Below are 17,452 nucleotides of genomic sequence, written 5' to 3' on the forward strand. Positions count from 1 at the left end.
TAATCTAGATAAGAACCAAAAATTTATTTTAATACTTATTTACTTAAATTATAATCACTATATTGTAGAAGTAATTAGGAAGTTAATCTAAAAATATGTAAATTGTTGATGTCACTTAAGATCTCTATTAAAATAGATTTCGTACATAATTAATTTTACGTGATTACAATACGTGTAGATAAGAGTTCTGTATTATTGTTATTTCTTAAAATTTATGTCTGTATTTAATCAGTATCATTCTATTATATAAAAAAGTATACATTCCTATAAATGTTTATGATAATTTACAGATATTATCACATTTTTATGCATAACAACAAAATAGTCAATATTCACAGCATTTACCATATATGAATATCAGCAATATCTTTTGATTCTGCTTGTAGTCAAATGATATACTTATAGATGAAACTATTTACAATACGATTCTATGATTAATAAATTTCTGCCATAAGTAATAAAACTAGAGATGTCCAACCAGTGAATGGATGACTGCCTTTTGCTTCTCCATGAACATCTCCATAATTTTCCCATACGTATCCAGTTTTTTTATATTGCTTAATAACGTTTTGTATTAAATTCTTTCTTAAATTCTGATAAATTTTTCTCGCTTTGTCTTGATATGGACCTTCAATGTTAGAATAATAGTGCGTTGCTCGTACTGTCAAATAATTCAAATTCATCCAAATAGCTCCTCTCCAGTAAGGACCATCGTGTTCAGTATTATATTCCATGTAAAGCGGTGATATCTTTGCGAGTGATCGTAAGCCATATTTAGTCCACAATAGGTCAGGATTGGTTAAATCCTGTAGTACTTTGCCTAACTGTGGGGAACTGGGATTAATAATTTGTAAAATAAATGGAAATAACGAGACATATCCGAAAGAAGAATCAACGTATCTTAGAGTTGGATCTTCCATTACAACTCGTATTGTTTCTGACGGTTGTAGATGTGATCTTGAAGACGGAGTTACTTTCCGTAGAATTACTTTATCTGTATGCAATCCGAAATCAGCATACGTTTGTGTACTTGGTGACCAATGTAGTTTATTTAATAAACTATTATCAGACAAGTACTGATAGGTCTCTTGATATTTGTTATTAGAGTGACTTAACATTTCGCTGATTTGATGCATAATATCAGCGGCAAATGCAATCCAGCAACGTAAATCGACATGTCGTTCATCGACATTTGGATGAGAAGCTCTTGGATAATCATCTAAACCAGATGTGAGCGTTTTTGGATTTAATTCTTTATTAGTTGTTCCATCTCTACCTCTCCATCTATACGTACTCGGTATATCTCCAATTTGCGTAGTATTAAACCAATTAAACCATGTCTGAAGACGAGGGTACAAATTATCAAAAAATTGGAAATGTTTTTCTAATATCTCTTCTTTTTTGTGCTTAAGTATAAAATGCAATGTTAAAAAAAATGTAGGTGGATTTGCATTTGTATTTATTTGAGTTACAAACTCTTCTGGAACTTTTGCTAAAGCTTCTTGACCCAAAATCATTTCTCTCGGAATCCATCCTTCGACGTTCATTAAGTCGAACCAATGATTTATAATATCTAGTTCGATTTCTAAATCCCAAACTGATATAAGCAAGCCATGAAAACCTTCATCCCATAGAAATCCTCGTGGAAAAAAGCTTCTACTAGGTACAGCAGTATATAAAGGTGCTTTCCAGTAAGGCACAGGACCTTTAGTATATTGACTTTGAACTTGTGAACTTCCATAGAAGTAGCCTATAGAGCCTATCATATTCGATAGTGTCATTTTTGCAAATTTAATTTCTTCTTCAGTATAACCTTTCGACTTTAATTTAAACACCTTCTCAAACTTGTCATCAAATAATTTTCGGTGCATTTCTAAAGTACGATCATAATTTTGACCAATTAATTTGTTGCCTCTGTTAATAAAACTACCTGATTCATAACTAATTTCAATTTCAAAAGGAATTTTTCCTGTTATTTGTGTTGCAATAAAATTTGCATCTCTTCTTTTTCCATCTACTGATAATGGTATTTGTTCACCCGCTAGAACTATGTATTCCTTTGATGACCCTTTATGAAATGCTATCCTTAGATTTTGGAGAACTGTTTCTTTCAAGGCATTTAAGCCAGGGGCAACAGTTGCTAGAAAAGAGTGCTCCTCTACAGTTCCATGTATCATATTAAGATTTATAGTAAACGAACCTAAACCTTGGGTATTCCCCTCTACACCTGTTAACTGTTTTGCATCACCAAGATTAACTTTAACCCATCCTTTAACATTCTCTTCAATGGCAGTATAGAAAAGTAATGAAATTTCTTCACCATCTCGTATCTTATCCTTAGAAGTTACAGAAATTCTTGCAGTCCAATCTCCACCATGTTTACCACCAGGTCTTTTAACAAATGTAGTAGTTAAAATAGCTGAATTATCCACTATTTCTTGAACACCAAATGTTCTTCCATCATGCTCCATCCATGCATATCTAAATATAAATTAAATAACAACTATTATACAAAAAGTTGTCAAAAAAGCATTGAATGAAATAAATTTTATTCACCTATCTAGTCTATCACTTTGTTCACACCAATGTCTAAGGCCACTTCTATCCTGACGCAATAAATGTGGGAAATACCACATCAATCCTGTTATTAAAGAATGTGGATCTCGAGTTTTTAATCCAAAATAAACACCTGATCTATAGGTACCCCAATATCTGTCTGCAACATCCAATCCAGAGGCTGTAACTAGCTATTTTTCATAAGTAAATAATACCATTATTAGTTTTGATAGAATTTTTGTATTAAAGTAAAGATATTTTTAATAACTTAGTTGAAACAAAATAATAAATAAAAATAAAAGTATACAACATACCTTTTTTACATCATATGGAGTATTCACTCTTGTTTCTAAGTATCCTCTATAACTGAACCAAATAGCAACAGCAATGCATAAAACCATAACTGAAATGTTCAACATGGACATTTTAAATTTACTTTCTTTTTTTGAAATAACAGGTTTAGGCTTTGATTTTGTAAATTTATCTTGTATTTTATTTTTTGCCATTCTATGTACCCTGAAATAAATCATAAATATTATTATTTTCTGGTATTTCCATGTTTATAATTTCATGGATTTGCGGACACAAATTATTAAAAAGATAATATGATAACGTGACAATAAATACCTTAATCAACAATAAATGTGTTTTATTGTAACAACAATAATTTCTATTGATATAAAACAGCAGTGAAATTAAACAATCAATTAATTCTCAATTCATCCCTATACTCGGTATATTTGAATTCTTACAGGTTATATTTAATGATTGCTTTATTAAATACTAAATAAAAATTGGAATATAAAACACACCTATATATTAAAAAATCCTGTGCAAAAAAATAAAGCTACAGTGCTCCCAGGTTACATCATTTATTTTTACCGACCTTATCAGTGAATGATAAAAGCATTCCATACATATTTGAAAATAATGTCGCAGCACGTATAGTCGTCTGAGGTTATACCTGGTAATATCATTGACTCGTCTGTGGTAATACTATGAACTGAATAAAACAAATCTGTTTAACATTTTTACTTTTATTTACCCAATAGTTGCATATTTTACAAATAAAGCATTCCTACATATACCTTTGATTTGTAGTACATATGTATGTATATACTACCATATTGGTGTACGTTGTTTAAATTTTCAAATGGAGATATATATTTAAATAAGTAAGTTGAATGCAATTCTTTTATAAGTAGAATTGGTGTCTTTTAATTTCCATTTGAATTTTAACCAAGTACTGTAAGTGTAAAATGGTTATTTAGATAATACAACATAATTAAGTAAATACATATGTATCTATCATGATCAGGAAAATGTAACATTGGGATTAGCGGTTTCTTGTATATAATTCAAGACGTGTATAATTTGTTTACATTTAGTATCTCCAATATCTTATATGTATATATATATATATTTATTTTTAAAAATGTTAAAACAATTATGTATATACAATATCAGCAATATATAGATTTTTCCTTGAATATTAAGAGTAAACAACAAAATATTCCCTCTCAAAATTGTAACTCAAATGAAATTGTGAATAATTAATTTTTTCCTTAATTTACAACATATATTAGGTAAAATATTTCACAGCCAATAGTACACATTAACTGCAATAAACTTAAAAATGCAGCAGGTGGGACATACTCAATAAGTTTTACATAATTTCATTTGTAATACTTTGTTTCGATAGTGAGACACTTTTAGTAAATAATGTATCTATTGTGCCTGTTTAAAAATATGATTTGTTTCTTTCTTACAATGACTGACCAAAATTGAAAGGTATAGATACAAAAATAATTAAAAAATATTGATAAAGTAGGACCTTAAAAATCGTTGTTTCATGTAAAAGGCAGGTTTTGTAATATATATGTATATGTGAGCTGGCCTTTTTTATATAAAATTATAATATATAAAACTAATGAAATAAAATAATGCATATACTACAACTAATATTAAAGTACAGAATACAGAAATGAGAAACATCTGTATGTACATACATAGGAATTTCATTAGCATACAGTATGATACTAAAATACAATGTATTATTCTATAATGTATATCTTCTTATAATCTTTACTATGTTACCTTTGTTTATCGATAATTTTATAATGATAATACATCCTATAGTAGCATATATGATTCACCTCGAATAACATTTTTTATAACATTTCGTTAATTCAGAAATTATCCATTTTCCTGAAATTATTCAAAATTCATTTATGGGTTAACAAATATAATAAATATACTAAGTACAATAACACTGTATTAATTTTCTATCTTTGATCTTTTTCTGTGGATTTAACAACGTATATAATCTGACAATTAATTTTGTACATTATATTGCTTTCTTCTGAGTTAATATTAATATATTACCAACAAACATTATATTATATTATTAAAAAATATACAACAGTTGGTAAGATTTTATTACAACTATTAAAATACATATTGTAGTTTATAAACTTTTAAAATAAAAGACAACAATAAATAATTTTTAAATATAAATAATATTGTCAACATCGATATTTTAAAAATAATTATCAGAATCATCTAAATGCTTCAAACTTGTTTTTTAATTTTTGATATTTTCTCTGATTTTATTAAATATTGTACTAAATATTAATTGACTTATCTTACTATATTTGAAGGAATATTGACATATCAAAAGATAACACTATCAAAATAATTTATCCAAAGGTGAATCTTCAAATACATGCCTTTTTTAAATGTGCATATACAAGTTATTATGTGCAATACAAATGCACACAAAAATTTGTATAGACATTTAGAAAATGATTGTGTTTAGTAATATAATATGCTGTTTAAATTTACTTATATTCATTACTTCTTTAAAAATATTGAAAAGATAATACTGTTGTTTTGTGCAAAACATTGCATTTGATAATAATAAAGTTTAGATATTATTAGTACAGGAAATTATAATGTAATCTACAAATGAACATTCACAAAATAAATAACAAAAAGAGTTTAAAATCATAAATAGCATGTTTATATCTGTATTCAATTTATACAGGTTGTGGAGTATCTTTTTCTCATATATAGTGCTTCTAATTTTTGTACACACTTTCTATAATAGTGTGATTAAGCAAATACTGTATCTACTATAAATCTCTCTTAGTAATAACATATCCTTTTTCTATGATCATTGGTAGAATTATATTATTTCTAAGTGAAAAGAAGTGAATTTTTTTTATAGTATTTTAATATTCTAGCACAAATAAATTACACAAAAGAATGCTAACTGGTGACTTTAAATTTAAAATATGAAGTTGTAATTGCTTTAAAACATACAAATGATCAGCATAAGGATATTAAACTAATTTTAATGGGATTACAGTTGGTAATTTGTGGAATAATGGATTTAAGCAGAAATATGCTTTTACAGAAAATTAATTTTGTATTGCAATAATATTCCAAAAGATAAACAGATATTTATCAGATATATGAGACATGCATTGTTTAAAAAGTAACTGCATATATATTGTAACATAGAACAAGTATAACAGATATTCTTGTGGCCAGCGCTTACCAGTTAATATCTTTTAATGAATGTGTAGAATACACTAACATTTTCTTCTTCCTTGAATATTAGCTTAGATATTCCGATGTTAATATTGTTTGAACTCTCTTCCTTTATTTCATGACAATTGACACTGTTACAACGCAAATGGACAGACGAATCAGCACATTTTGTTGTTGCGTATCTCTTTAGAATATATTTTTGTTATAAAATGTTATTTTTTTTATTTTAATGTAAATAAATATCTAAGAAGTAATTTAACTTAATCTAGAGAAATAAAATTATATATTAAATACAAATATTTCAATACAAATTTTGAGTAACTATATTATAAGAATATTAAGTATTTCAGTTAAAAATAAAAATGTAAAACGTTCCTCAGAAATATGCAACATGTGTTTATTGTAAGTAATAATTTACTTACAAATTAATGTATTGATTCGACTGACCAGTTGCGTTGATTACGGTTCATTTTCTCAAACTATCCTTACTACTTGCTCGGCTAGTTGAAGCTGTACTTGATTCTCCAGGACCACCAGTACCTACTGCATCTCCATTAATACTGGATCCAGCAAGAGATGCTGTCGGTGTAACTGGAGCTGAACGCCTCCTTACTTTTGTCAAAGCTTTATCTAATCGTTGTATAAACATGTCCACATCTGATTTCTTCATACCTAAAGCTGCAGCAGCAGTTAAGTATGGTACTGGATAATTACTATTATGAGCTCCCCAACCTAATTTAAATTAAATGAATGAAAAATATAATGAATTTGAAAGTGTCATTAAAATATACTAGACACATACAAACTTTTGGTCACATACCTTCAAACTTATATGAAACAATATGCTTAGTTTCTGTTGTTGTTATTACTCTTGTACCACTAACATTGCGGAGAAATAACATCAAACCTAACATTGTAACTTGTTTATTATCATGCTGATGACTTAAACACTGAAGAGTCATTCCCATTGATATAGGATTTCCTTTAGTGTCTAGCAATCTTTCATCATGTCTTGCTGCTAACTTGCCAAGTTCTTCCTTTAAATATGAATACATTTCTTTACGTTGCGTTATTAATTGTTTGTAACCCGCCATTCCTAAGCTTAGTAATGTTATCATTACATCCATAATGGAACTGGCACTTGCACGACCTGGGTACATTTTTGATATGCGATCTAACAGATTTTTGTCAAAAGAGCCAATAATTGCACCACCAACTGGTACTAGAAAGTTTTTATCCGTGCTTTGAACGAAAGCATCGACACGGCCCTTACGCGATGCTTCTTGAATCAAATGCATACATCTCGTACTCTGTAAGCTATTGACAAAGTATAATATAACATCTGTTCAAATATAATATGTTTAAAATGCTATAGTATATATATATAATATACACAAACATACCCATACGCATTATTTACTAAATGTGGAATGTTATATTGAGTACAAAGTGCTGCAATAGAATCAATAGAATCACATGCCCTGGGTGCAAAGCAACTAGTTGTTGTTAGCACACAAGCAACACTTTCACCTAAAGCTGCCATTTGAGATTCAAGTCTTTGCATATCTGTCTTTAATTCATCTCCAACTATCTTGGTTTCAATAACAATCGGTTCTAATCCAGCTGTGATTATTGATTTAAAGCTTGATTTTTGATCAATTCTAGGCCACAGGACATACTTGGCTCGTGGTCTATCCTGTTTAAATGTTAACATACATAATACCAAGCTCATGCCTGTAGCCATTGGTGATAGAAAACAACCTGCTATGCTTTTTACACCTGCAATGAAAAAATATTTAATGTAGCACTTGGATAACAAAAATTTTAAGAGCTTTAATAAAATTAAGCAACCTTAGTTTAAAATTATTGATCTTACCCATATATCGAATGACTTCAAGTACTAAAGCATTTGTTAATTTATACATTAAGCTACTTCCTGCAGCTTTTGGTTGTACTTCTTCTAAATCACTTGATCTTCCTATGCCATGACCCATTCGAAAATGTCGCCTTGCAACAATGTTCGATACGATTCTTGCTTCACGTTCTCCAACACTACAATTGGAAGGAAAATTGTTGCTGTCCATTTGTGACAGATCGGAGAGAAAAGCTTCTATTGTTGCATCATCCCAACCCTCTTCTGGCCATTTTTGCTATTTTAAAACAACTTATATTAGTAATTAATGTTATAATTAAATCATATTGTCAGAATATTAATTGAAATCTCACATGTTCGATGAAGTGTCTTATAAGATTTTCACGTGCTTTTTTTGCATTTAAACCTTGTTGTACATAGGTTGAAGGAATAAGTCTTTCAGCTAAACTGAATGCCTGATTATTCATCTTCTTGATTTATTTAATTCTTTCACACACTTAGGCCAGAAATATTAGAAAGTTTGATGTCTTAGCACAGCATTGCTTTTAATAATTAATATCAAATGATTAGAATAATTATTAATCTACAGATAATATGAACATGAAATGTTCATTATACAACACAAGAAAATGATATAACTTTATATAAAAATATTCTTCTATGGTATTCAAATGCATAAACATTTAATACAAAATTATATTATACTTGAATAAAAGATATTACTCCAAGAATGATTTTTATGTAAATAGAAGGTGCAACAATGTTGATGGTATTATAGAAAAGAAAACAAAGTTTCCATATAAAAATGAAATTTATTAAAATGTCAAATATATGGGTACAAAAAATCATACATTACATATTATAACATGCAAAAGCTAATTACAAATCAAAAAGATATGTATGCAACTTAAAAAAATATGTAAAATCACATTTATATATCAATAAATATTCGTAACTATATCTCAGAAAAAAATACAGTGCAAAAATATAATATTACATAATTTCATAGAATATGAATAAAAATTAATTAAATAGCGAAAAACCATTAAGTAACCATAAACATCAGTATCACATAAAATCAAAGAACGAACGCGCTGTTGTTTATTTAAAGGAATCTAACAAAATATAACAAATTCAACATCGATGTAAAGGTTATGTACTTTTATTATGTACGGATTAAAACACTATTCACAAAAAAAATGAGAAAAGAATAAATAGTTACAATATCCAAAATTTTGTTAAAAGCTAGCAAACAAATAAATAAAAAAAAAGGTTAATTCAAATGACACAGTTTCGTGGAACGGTGTAATAAACGATATATCATAGAATAAGAAAATGGGTTGGGCTACGATGAAATATTCGTGTGCTGGCGGTGCACTTGATGATCATGCACTACCTGACGCATTCCAAAGACTCCGAGCCGTAATATTTCATACGCGCATTTAACGGAACTTGAATTGAGCAAATATACACACGACCTGTGTCGCCGTGGTCATCGGGAATTGTCAGCAGACGACAGGTTGTTAGAGGTTATGTCGTGTCGAGGTCACCTAAATCGGATTAATTTTACGCAATAAGAGAGGATGCAACGTAATTGTTTGGCCACAGGGGACTCAGGACTGCGTTTTAATTGTCATTAGTTACACGATGTGTACCGCGGACGCGTGGAGAATAGCGAAATTTACGAATTACGGGATTTTACCTCGAATTATGGCGTTCAGGCGACAGCGGACGGACGGGTTACGCACGGCGCTACGAACGAATTCGTTCGTCGCCTTTACAGGTCAAAGTGATTCGCATACAACTTACAACTCAACTATCCGGCAGGTGCATCATTTACTGATAATTACCTTGTTACCTCCTTCCCATTGAAAAATCATCGATCATCACATGCTGATACGAAAAATGGAAACGTAGCGCAGAATCAGCGATTTTTTAAGTATGTAGTGTAATTTTATCAACTTTCTTATAATAATTTAAAAAATTGTTTAAAAATTCATACGCAAATAGTTCTTAAATATTATCTTAATGTCTTAATATTTTTCGACAAATATTTATGTTGCTTTTCTTTATTTAGCGATTGTAATACTTTATGCATATATAATCTACGTAAAATGAAAATAGGTTGTTGTAATATTATCAGCATAAAAATAGTATTAAAATATTACCTTACACAAAATTACTTTATTGCATTTAAATCCTTTTTACTTAACGTTTGCATTTATATTTGGAAACTTTATATTTTTATAGTAACTTTATATTCTTTTATAATTTTTTTTTTAAATCTCGTAATAAATCTGTTACAATTTTACATAAACCTTCAAATCTATCGATGTAGCGCCATTAAATATTTATGACACACGCACGCATGCATGCACACACACGCGCGCGCGCACATACATATAGTTCTCATGAATATTACGATGATATTACGTAATCACTTTCTTTCATATACGTCACTTAACAAAGATTTTCATTATTAATAGACGCTACGGAATATTAAAATCTTAACTATTTTCATCTCAACTGAACCTCTGAATCTCATCTCTGAATGTTGCACATCTTGCAATTTGAATTAAATCTATTACATTGTAAATCGTATATCGTATCCATTGTCAAATTATTCACTATATAAAGAAGAAATTACTTTATTATAAATTGCAATGCATTTTCTATGTATCTCATCTATTTGTAATATTTTAGTTTAAATGCATTTTAGGCGCATGTGTCATGAATAGGTTGCGGATATGTTTATGTAAATTCATATACCTATGAATATAATTGAAGTAATAGAGCCTAAACAAAGATTTCTTGTGTCAAATATTATAATGATATAATATTTTAAATATTACAATATATACTATGGTAAAATTACGAGTATACATAGTCTTTGAATATGTATTTTTCATAAATACTAAATACATAAATATCCGTAGTCTAGTAATAATATTTAGTAGATGAATCAAATCTTTCATAGATTCTGTTTCTGTTGTTCATAAAATATAAATTAATTTCTTAAATATCCAGTCTAATTATAACGAGTACTATACTTTTTATATATTTTTGCATATTATGTACATTTTTGCACGTTGAAATTTCCTATAAATGTATAAACATATGCAGTCTTGTCATGAATATATGAGTAGCCGAAACCAGCATAGGAATAGTTTGATTTTCTGCATTGGCATACCTGCCTACACGTTAACTCTATTCAGTGAATAGATCTTATAGTTTGCGGTGAGGTTCGCGTTGTGGTGATAGTGTGGAATTGGTACTCGAATGACAGGTTGTCGTGCTGTGTGTTAGTATTCAAGTTAAGTAACAAGAATATTTCAAAATTATTCTGTGTCTGTATTTATATAAAACGTTGAATATAGCATTGAAAATTTCGAGCTTATTAGGTACGTCCTCTTTAAACTTCCGATTTCGATCCGAAACGAATTCGATTGGCGGATATTTGATATCAATGGCTGATTAACTTTTTTTCATTTTTCCGAATAACATTATTTTGCGACAATTTGTTTCGGGCTTTTATATCGATAAAACAATTTAGCAGGTGACAATTTGATATTTTAAAATAATATCATTGCAACTAATAATTATCATTGATTCGTGACATGATTATTTTATTGTTATCTTCTGCTTTATAATTATTTGCAGTTTTTGTTGTTTACAATTTGCTTAAAAGTATATCTTTTGTATAACACGCAAAGGTTTACTGTTATTAAAAAGAAATTTTAATTATAATATGTTTGGATTAATTGCATTTTTAAAAATGTTTTTAATTATTGAATGATTCAGTGATACAATAATAATTCTGATGATATGTTAAGTCATAGTTTTTAAAATAATATTTTGCATAAAAATCTATCGTGGTAAAAGATTATCATGTGCGAAAATATTTAGAATTTTATTTTATCGATAAATTGACAAATTTTTTTTTCTATCTTTCTAGTTAATCATGGAATTGGAGAATTGTAATTCGCACGGGGATCATGTTCCTACTACACCTCAACACGAAAATGATCCTAGTGGAAATAAAAAGTGGTATCGACAAGCTAGTCAAAGGTTAGTGATTAATATCTCGTTAACTCTATCTGACAAACTTTTAAAATTCGTTAAAGCTTGATTAAAAAATTGATAAAACAGAGCAATGTTTTGAAAAATATTAATAGAGTAATAATTTTCTATCCAAATTTAATTCTTAATAATAAAAGATTATTTTCACTCCATGATTACTATCTATATACGTATATTTAATGTTTTTAAATTTGTTTATTTTATCGTATATTTTACTTATTGGAAAGCATTATTGATGTAAATATACCACATTTTTACGTCGTTATAAGAAATTTAATTATTTTCAATAGACTAAATTATTGTTTAATTATTTTGGGCAGTGTATCATTAAATGCATATGCAATATGCCCATGAAACATATGTCGAATTCACTATCTTATAATCGTTAATATTTTATAATGAATGAGGTGCTTTATTATACTGAGGAAGTTTATGGGAAACATAAAGGTGTAAAAATGCACATGATATGTAAAAATATATAAAATATTCAAGATAATTACAATATGTAACTGATGAAATGAATGTGTATTTAGTTTTTATTCTTTTTAATTATATGTATTCATAGAAATATGAATTTGCACGAACATCTGCAGTCCACTTATTATTATCTCAGACGAGCCACCCGACCCTAAAGCACAAAATTTTACGGTATTCACAAGATCGCCAAGGCCGTACCAACAGCCTACGCACTATCAGAAGCGGCTCGATCACTACTACGCGAAAATAACTGGTTCAACTTTATATATTTTCATCATGATCGTGAGTGCTTTTAGGGTCTTGAAAAAGTAGACTTTTGCATTTTCGCCGTTGTACTATAGTTTTTCACATTTGAACGATTACAGTTTATGTTTTGATGCTCGTTTGATCAGAATTACTCAAGAGAATCGCGTGTGATATTTTTCTATACACTTCCTTTATCCATACTGTCGAGGCTTACATAGATAACGACTGTCAAAACATCTTACTGATAACAGTATATTTCCTATTCTGTCATAAAGACTTGTGTTTTTAATAATTAGCAAGGAGTTAATATATTTCAAGATTAAAAAGCTATATTATCGCTTTTTATCTGTCCCGAGTTATTTGGTTCCGTGGATTAAGAAGTATCCATCTTATTTCAAATTCGAGTTTTATTACAGAGATATTCAAGATTATTTTATACCTTAATTCCATATCAATCTTTATTCATTTACCTTCTTTTTTTTTTATTATTGTTTCTGAAATCAGGGGATCATTTTTGCTTTAAATCCATAAATGTTAATTTCCAGTTATTTATTTTCTTTTCTATTGTTTCCATTATTTCATTTTTATATATATATATATATATATATATATATATATATATATATATATATATTATAATGTTATCTTTTTAATTGGCCGATTTCTTTTCAACATGTTTTGGCAAATTTCTTTCTAAGACGCATTTGGTCTGTCACCGGTTGTATTAAATTTATATCTGGAATTTCAAATCGTTATTAACTTTATATGACCTAATATATAACGCAGATTACGCTGCAATTTATAAAATACGCATCATAATGAATGAGTGTTATATAAAGAGTGATACAAAAAATAAAAATTCAAGTGATAAATTATTAAAATTGTAATGTTACCATCATCCTCTCTCATAGAATAAAAATCCATTTTTCCAGAAAATTTATATTTTCTCTTTCATTCATGAGACTGTAAAGGATATTTTAGTTTAATTGATTCTTGATTATATCAAATTTCTCTGTGTACTTTTCCTTTTAATCTATCATCGTCACGCGAATGACCCCTGCAGCCTTCTTATCGTCGTTGCTATTCTCGCCATATTTTCGTGTTGTTTGCTCGCGTGTAACTCGATTTGAGAATTTTCATTGAAGTCAGTACGTCGTTGTCATTCGCGTTGGTAAGTTAATGAGCCGCGTAAATAACTCTGGATTTCATTCTTTGTTTCTTTCTCTTTTCCTGCGTTCTCTTTTCGGAACGTTCTATGATCGATTTTCCAACGGTTCAGTTTCAATCGATCTGTTATGAGCTGTGAAAATGTGGACGTGCTGATTACGCCAGGCAGAACTGGTAATTCTTCTCCTATTTCTATTTGTTCTTCTTATCGAGCTTACACGCATGGTGTACCGTACTGTGCGTTTTTTATCGAACAATAAAGTACAATACGCTATTAATATGCCAACGAAACGTGTTTAACTGGCTAAAATTAGATTTCGTGAAATTTCAGTTTTCTACCGAATCATTATTTATTTTCTATTTTGTCCAATTTCCCTGAAATGAAAAGGATCGTTAAGAGGACGGGGACTTTGTTAATAATCACGGATTAAATACTTTTTATGATATTTTTCACACAATTTTACTCACGTGACGATGTTTCTTCGACCAGTAACCAGCATTCGAATGTTCTGAAGCAGGGTGCAAAGTTCGATTCCCGGATGAGTCAAACATCTTTTACGAAGAATCCTTTTATCGATCAGTGCTTGGCTCCCCTTTAAATCACGGTATAGAAATGACCAAGAACAATTGTAGCGAACAAGACCTGGATAACTACAATGAGAGTGGCCTACGAACAGATAAGCGTGAATTAGGTCACAGGTAAATTTCTTTTCATATTTTATCATATCTACTTTACGATTGTGGTATCTCTTATAATTCATCACTCACCTGCGATTACATTGCTTTCGAAAAATATTCATTACAAAATTTTATTAGTAGATAGAATATTAATCATTTTCAATGTCAGCGATGATAATCTCAGAAATGTGTGTGTTTGCAGATTTTATAGATTTAATTTATTGATGAAGTTTTTAATTATTTTTGAGAGACGAGATTTGAGTGTCGTGTTTTCCCCCGCCCCCCGCCTCTCTCTCTCTCTCTCTCTCTCTCTCTCTACTATGACAATAATGCGCGCGCGCGTATCTGCAACGATCTGCATCTCGTCGTATAATTCCTGCAAGATGATTTAAAAGATGGACTGCTAATTTTTAAAGCATTCGATTCTTACCCGAACGTATCTATGCACTAATTTCTACGTAAATATGGAAAACTTCTTTGTTCGCATCTGTAGACTATATTTTAACTTCTTCTCACTGCAATGCAGATGATGCAATGCTCGAGAGCATACAAGAATTTATAATACCTTTGTAAATTTGAATAAAAGGAAATTATGTATATAGTACCTTTATTCCATAACTGGATAAAATTTGTATTGACGATACATGATCAGAATTATCAAAATATGATGTAATAAGAATTATTTATCTTTATTTATGCAGACTTCGTTTTTTAAACATCCAAATATGAGCATAGTAAATACTATTTATGTCTGCTATCTGTTTAGATATCTATGATAATAAGCTAAAAACAAATTCCATCGTACCATTAGCCGATATCTTTCCGAATGCAAGATGGAAATGCTAAACATATTGCAAAATACGATATTTCGCAATGCCCCTCCATGCCTCATTAAGTCAGTCCGGTGTGGCCTGTTCTTTTATCTCAGTTCGAATGCCACGTTCCACCTACGGAAATTTCCTCTAGTCGGAGTTCTTCACTTAACTTCTAAAAAATTACATCACTCGGCTTAATTCGATATTTCATCGATTATTTCGTTTCAGGTCTTAGGATTTGAAACTTCCGCAAAGTGCAGATCTTATAATAAGACTTCGACCTCGACTAGGTTACAGAAGTGGAACTCTGATCTCGATTCAGTTTGCTCGTCTGCTTCGATCGTTCAAATACTCTTCTTCTTCGTACCGTGTGTTATGTGCCATTCACAACGTGCTTCAAGCTTCGGAGCGCCTCGGGTAGAAAAATTTTAAAAAGAAATTCGAAGAGCATAGCTATATGTAATACGTGCCTATTCTCACGTTGCAGTTACCTTGAGACAAAGAGGCAACCGTCCTCTTTCTTGTATCGTGACTTATGCGAGTTCTTCGATCATATTACGTACCATATTTAGGAGAGAGAGGTCTCATGCATTTTTCGTAACCAGGTCAAACATATGCACGAGCGTTTCTTTGATACATAAAGATATGTTCCGTGTTGAATGATGTGTACTACGCAATTGATTCGCGCCGATGTTATAGGTAGTATACGCATCGAAGTGCGTTAGACTTCATTGTTGTCTATTGAATATGTTCTAATAGATCCTAAGTATATATATATATATATATTAAGACACGGGTGCGATCTATTTCAAAAATCTTCACTAAGACATGACAATTACGATTTCGATATACGTTAATTATAATTTTTACTATAATATCAATTAATAATAATTACTATAATGTCGCAACACCATACATGTATGTCATATTATCAGGTGCAAGTCGTTGCACGAACAAAGTAAAATGCGACTGGGAAATGCGCTTTTAGTTATGTTTAGAATTTAATTTTAGCTGGCACATCTAACTAAATAAGTAGACGAACGCGTGCACGCGTGTTTGAATGACGATCGAAACAGAGATCTTAATTTCGAACCGTGTGAAATTGTTTTTTTCAATAAGAATAATAGAAGCTTGCATTGTGATGTTCCACTCGTTAATCAATTTTCTTTCTTATCAGTGATATATCAAATCATTCAATGAAACAAAATTATCAAGCTGCGTTTCGTTATCATATTTTTTGTTGAGATTCTTTTCTTTTTAATCTGTTCGTGGAAATAGAATTTTCAGAAATTCTTAAGCAATTTTTTCGACACAACGATTTAAATACATGATATTTTCTTTGAAACATTTAGTGGAAGGAACTTATGCTATTCTTTATTACATTCAGTGTTAAGATCTTTCTTTTCTTAATTTGTTCTTAGAAATTCAATTTTCCAACAATTCATAAGTATTTTAACTGCAGTGTTTCGTACTTCTGCTCATATAAAAGACGAAGGTTTAAATAATTTTACAGCATAATAATAGTAATATAGTATATTAATTTTTTATCAAAGGTATGTTTGCAATAAACATCTTGTAACTCCTATGTGCACCTCCAATGTTTCATTTTATTAATTAAATTTTACTGTTTGATACTTGTGATTTGTTATAATTGTAAAATAATATTTTAAAGAATTTCGTATAAAATACATAATGTATTCATATACATCTTTTATGATAAGTGTTCAGATACTTTCGTCAGTCACTCTACATGATATTGTACATTTTGTATCGATAAAGTAACGAAGTGAAAACATCTATTACTCAAAACGCAAATGTATTATATTATGTAATGATATATATATATATGTATGTATAACATAATACCTGGCGCGTAAAATATTTCATTTGCTCAGTTGAAATGTAGTAAAACTTAAAAACAAAGTATCTAAGAAAAGAGATGTTTTCTCTCTTTATGCGTTATTCGTATCTATTTAAAAACATAATTTCCTTTAATAAGAAATTT

The 17,452-nt window shown here is 29.4% G+C and overlaps 3 protein-coding genes across 22 annotated transcripts in view; 1 reads left to right on the forward strand and 2 right to left on the reverse strand.

The window, feature by feature from the left end:
- LOC122575624 (mannosyl-oligosaccharide glucosidase GCS1) lies at window positions 1-3,786 on the reverse strand. 5 transcript variants are annotated; one of them, XM_043744814.1, is made up of 5 exons: window positions 3,645-3,786; window positions 3,443-3,559; window positions 2,871-3,072; window positions 2,557-2,747; window positions 1-2,481 (listed from the first exon to the last, which is right to left on the reverse strand). In XM_043744814.1, the coding sequence occupies exons 2-5, from the start codon at window positions 3,469-3,471 to the stop codon at window positions 435-437; spliced, it is 2,469 nt and encodes an 822-aa protein (XP_043600749.1). In that variant the 5' UTR covers window positions 3,472-3,559; window positions 3,645-3,786; the 3' UTR covers window positions 1-434. The 5 variants fall into 5 exon arrangements, with proteins under 5 accessions (XP_043600749.1, XP_043600752.1, XP_043600750.1 ...); XM_043744817.1 differs by lacking the exon at window positions 3,645-3,786 and adding an exon at window positions 3,184-3,339 and having other exon boundaries at window positions 3,443-3,584; XM_043744815.1 differs by lacking the exon at window positions 3,645-3,786 and adding an exon at window positions 3,184-3,385 and having other exon boundaries at window positions 3,443-3,574.
- On the reverse strand, window positions 3,413-11,018 carry LOC122575629 (O-phosphoseryl-tRNA(Sec) selenium transferase). 5 transcript variants are annotated; one of them, XM_043744849.1, is made up of 7 exons: window positions 9,835-11,018; window positions 8,338-8,526; window positions 7,988-8,261; window positions 7,515-7,890; window positions 6,932-7,428; window positions 6,534-6,843; window positions 3,413-6,376 (listed from the first exon to the last, which is right to left on the reverse strand). In XM_043744849.1, the coding sequence occupies exons 2-6, from the start codon at window positions 8,449-8,451 to the stop codon at window positions 6,578-6,580; spliced, it is 1,527 nt and encodes a 508-aa protein (XP_043600784.1). In that variant the 5' UTR covers window positions 8,452-8,526; window positions 9,835-11,018; the 3' UTR covers window positions 3,413-6,376; window positions 6,534-6,577. The 5 variants fall into 5 exon arrangements, with proteins under 5 accessions (XP_043600784.1, XP_043600781.1, XP_043600783.1 ...); XM_043744846.1 differs by lacking the exon at window positions 9,835-11,018 and adding an exon at window positions 9,687-9,811; XM_043744848.1 differs by lacking the exon at window positions 9,835-11,018 and adding an exon at window positions 9,381-9,518 and having other exon boundaries at window positions 3,413-6,242.
- The window catches only part of LOC122575627 (cytosolic purine 5'-nucleotidase), a 19,090-nt gene continuing 11,119 nt past the window's right edge, over window positions 9,482-17,452 (forward strand). For 2 of the 12 annotated variants that reach the window (XM_043744840.1, XM_043744832.1), the window contains exons 1-2: window positions 11,940-12,052; window positions 14,473-14,653. Coding sequence is in view for 10 of the 12 variants with exons in the window: in XM_043744832.1 (XP_043600767.1) it covers window positions 11,980-12,052; window positions 14,473-14,653 (254 nt within the window). In the remaining 2 variants the exon portion in view is untranslated. Of the gene's footprint in view, window positions 9,924-11,170; window positions 11,386-11,939; window positions 12,053-13,926; window positions 14,129-14,444; window positions 14,654-17,452 lie in introns of those variants that run through there. The other 10 variants (XM_043744829.1, XM_043744836.1, XM_043744838.1 and 7 more) reach the window with 10 other exon arrangements.

The sequence above is a fragment of the Bombus pyrosoma genome, linkage group LG15 (genome assembly GCF_014825855.1).
Source record: "Bombus pyrosoma isolate SC7728 linkage group LG15, ASM1482585v1, whole genome shotgun sequence".
NCBI classification, from domain to species: domain Eukaryota; kingdom Metazoa; phylum Arthropoda; class Insecta; order Hymenoptera; family Apidae; genus Bombus; species Bombus pyrosoma.

Bases quoted from the DNA above. Each gene is read 5' to 3' on its own strand.
- LOC122575629 (XM_043744849.1), bottom strand. From the start codon at position 8,451: ATGAATAATCAGGCATTCAGTTTAGCTGAAAGACTTATTCCTTCAACC. The intron at 8,262-8,337 runs GTGAGATTTCAA...GTTTTAAAATAG, and splicing joins TAAGACACTTCATCGAACAT to CAAAAATGGCCAGAAGAGGG. The intron at 7,891-7,987 runs GTAAGATCAATA...TTTTCATTGCAG, and splicing joins TGAAGTCATTCGATATATGG to GTGTAAAAAGCATAGCAGGT.
- LOC122575624 (XM_043744813.1), bottom strand. From the start codon at position 3,475: ATGTATGGAATGCTTTTATCATTCACTGATAAG. The intron at 2,748-2,870 runs GTATGTTGTATA...TATGAAAAATAG, and splicing joins CTCCATATGATGTAAAAAAG to CTAGTTACAGCCTCTGGATT. The intron at 2,482-2,556 runs GTGAATAAAATT...ATTTATATTTAG, and splicing joins CAAAGTGATAGACTAGATAG to ATATGCATGGATGGAGCATG.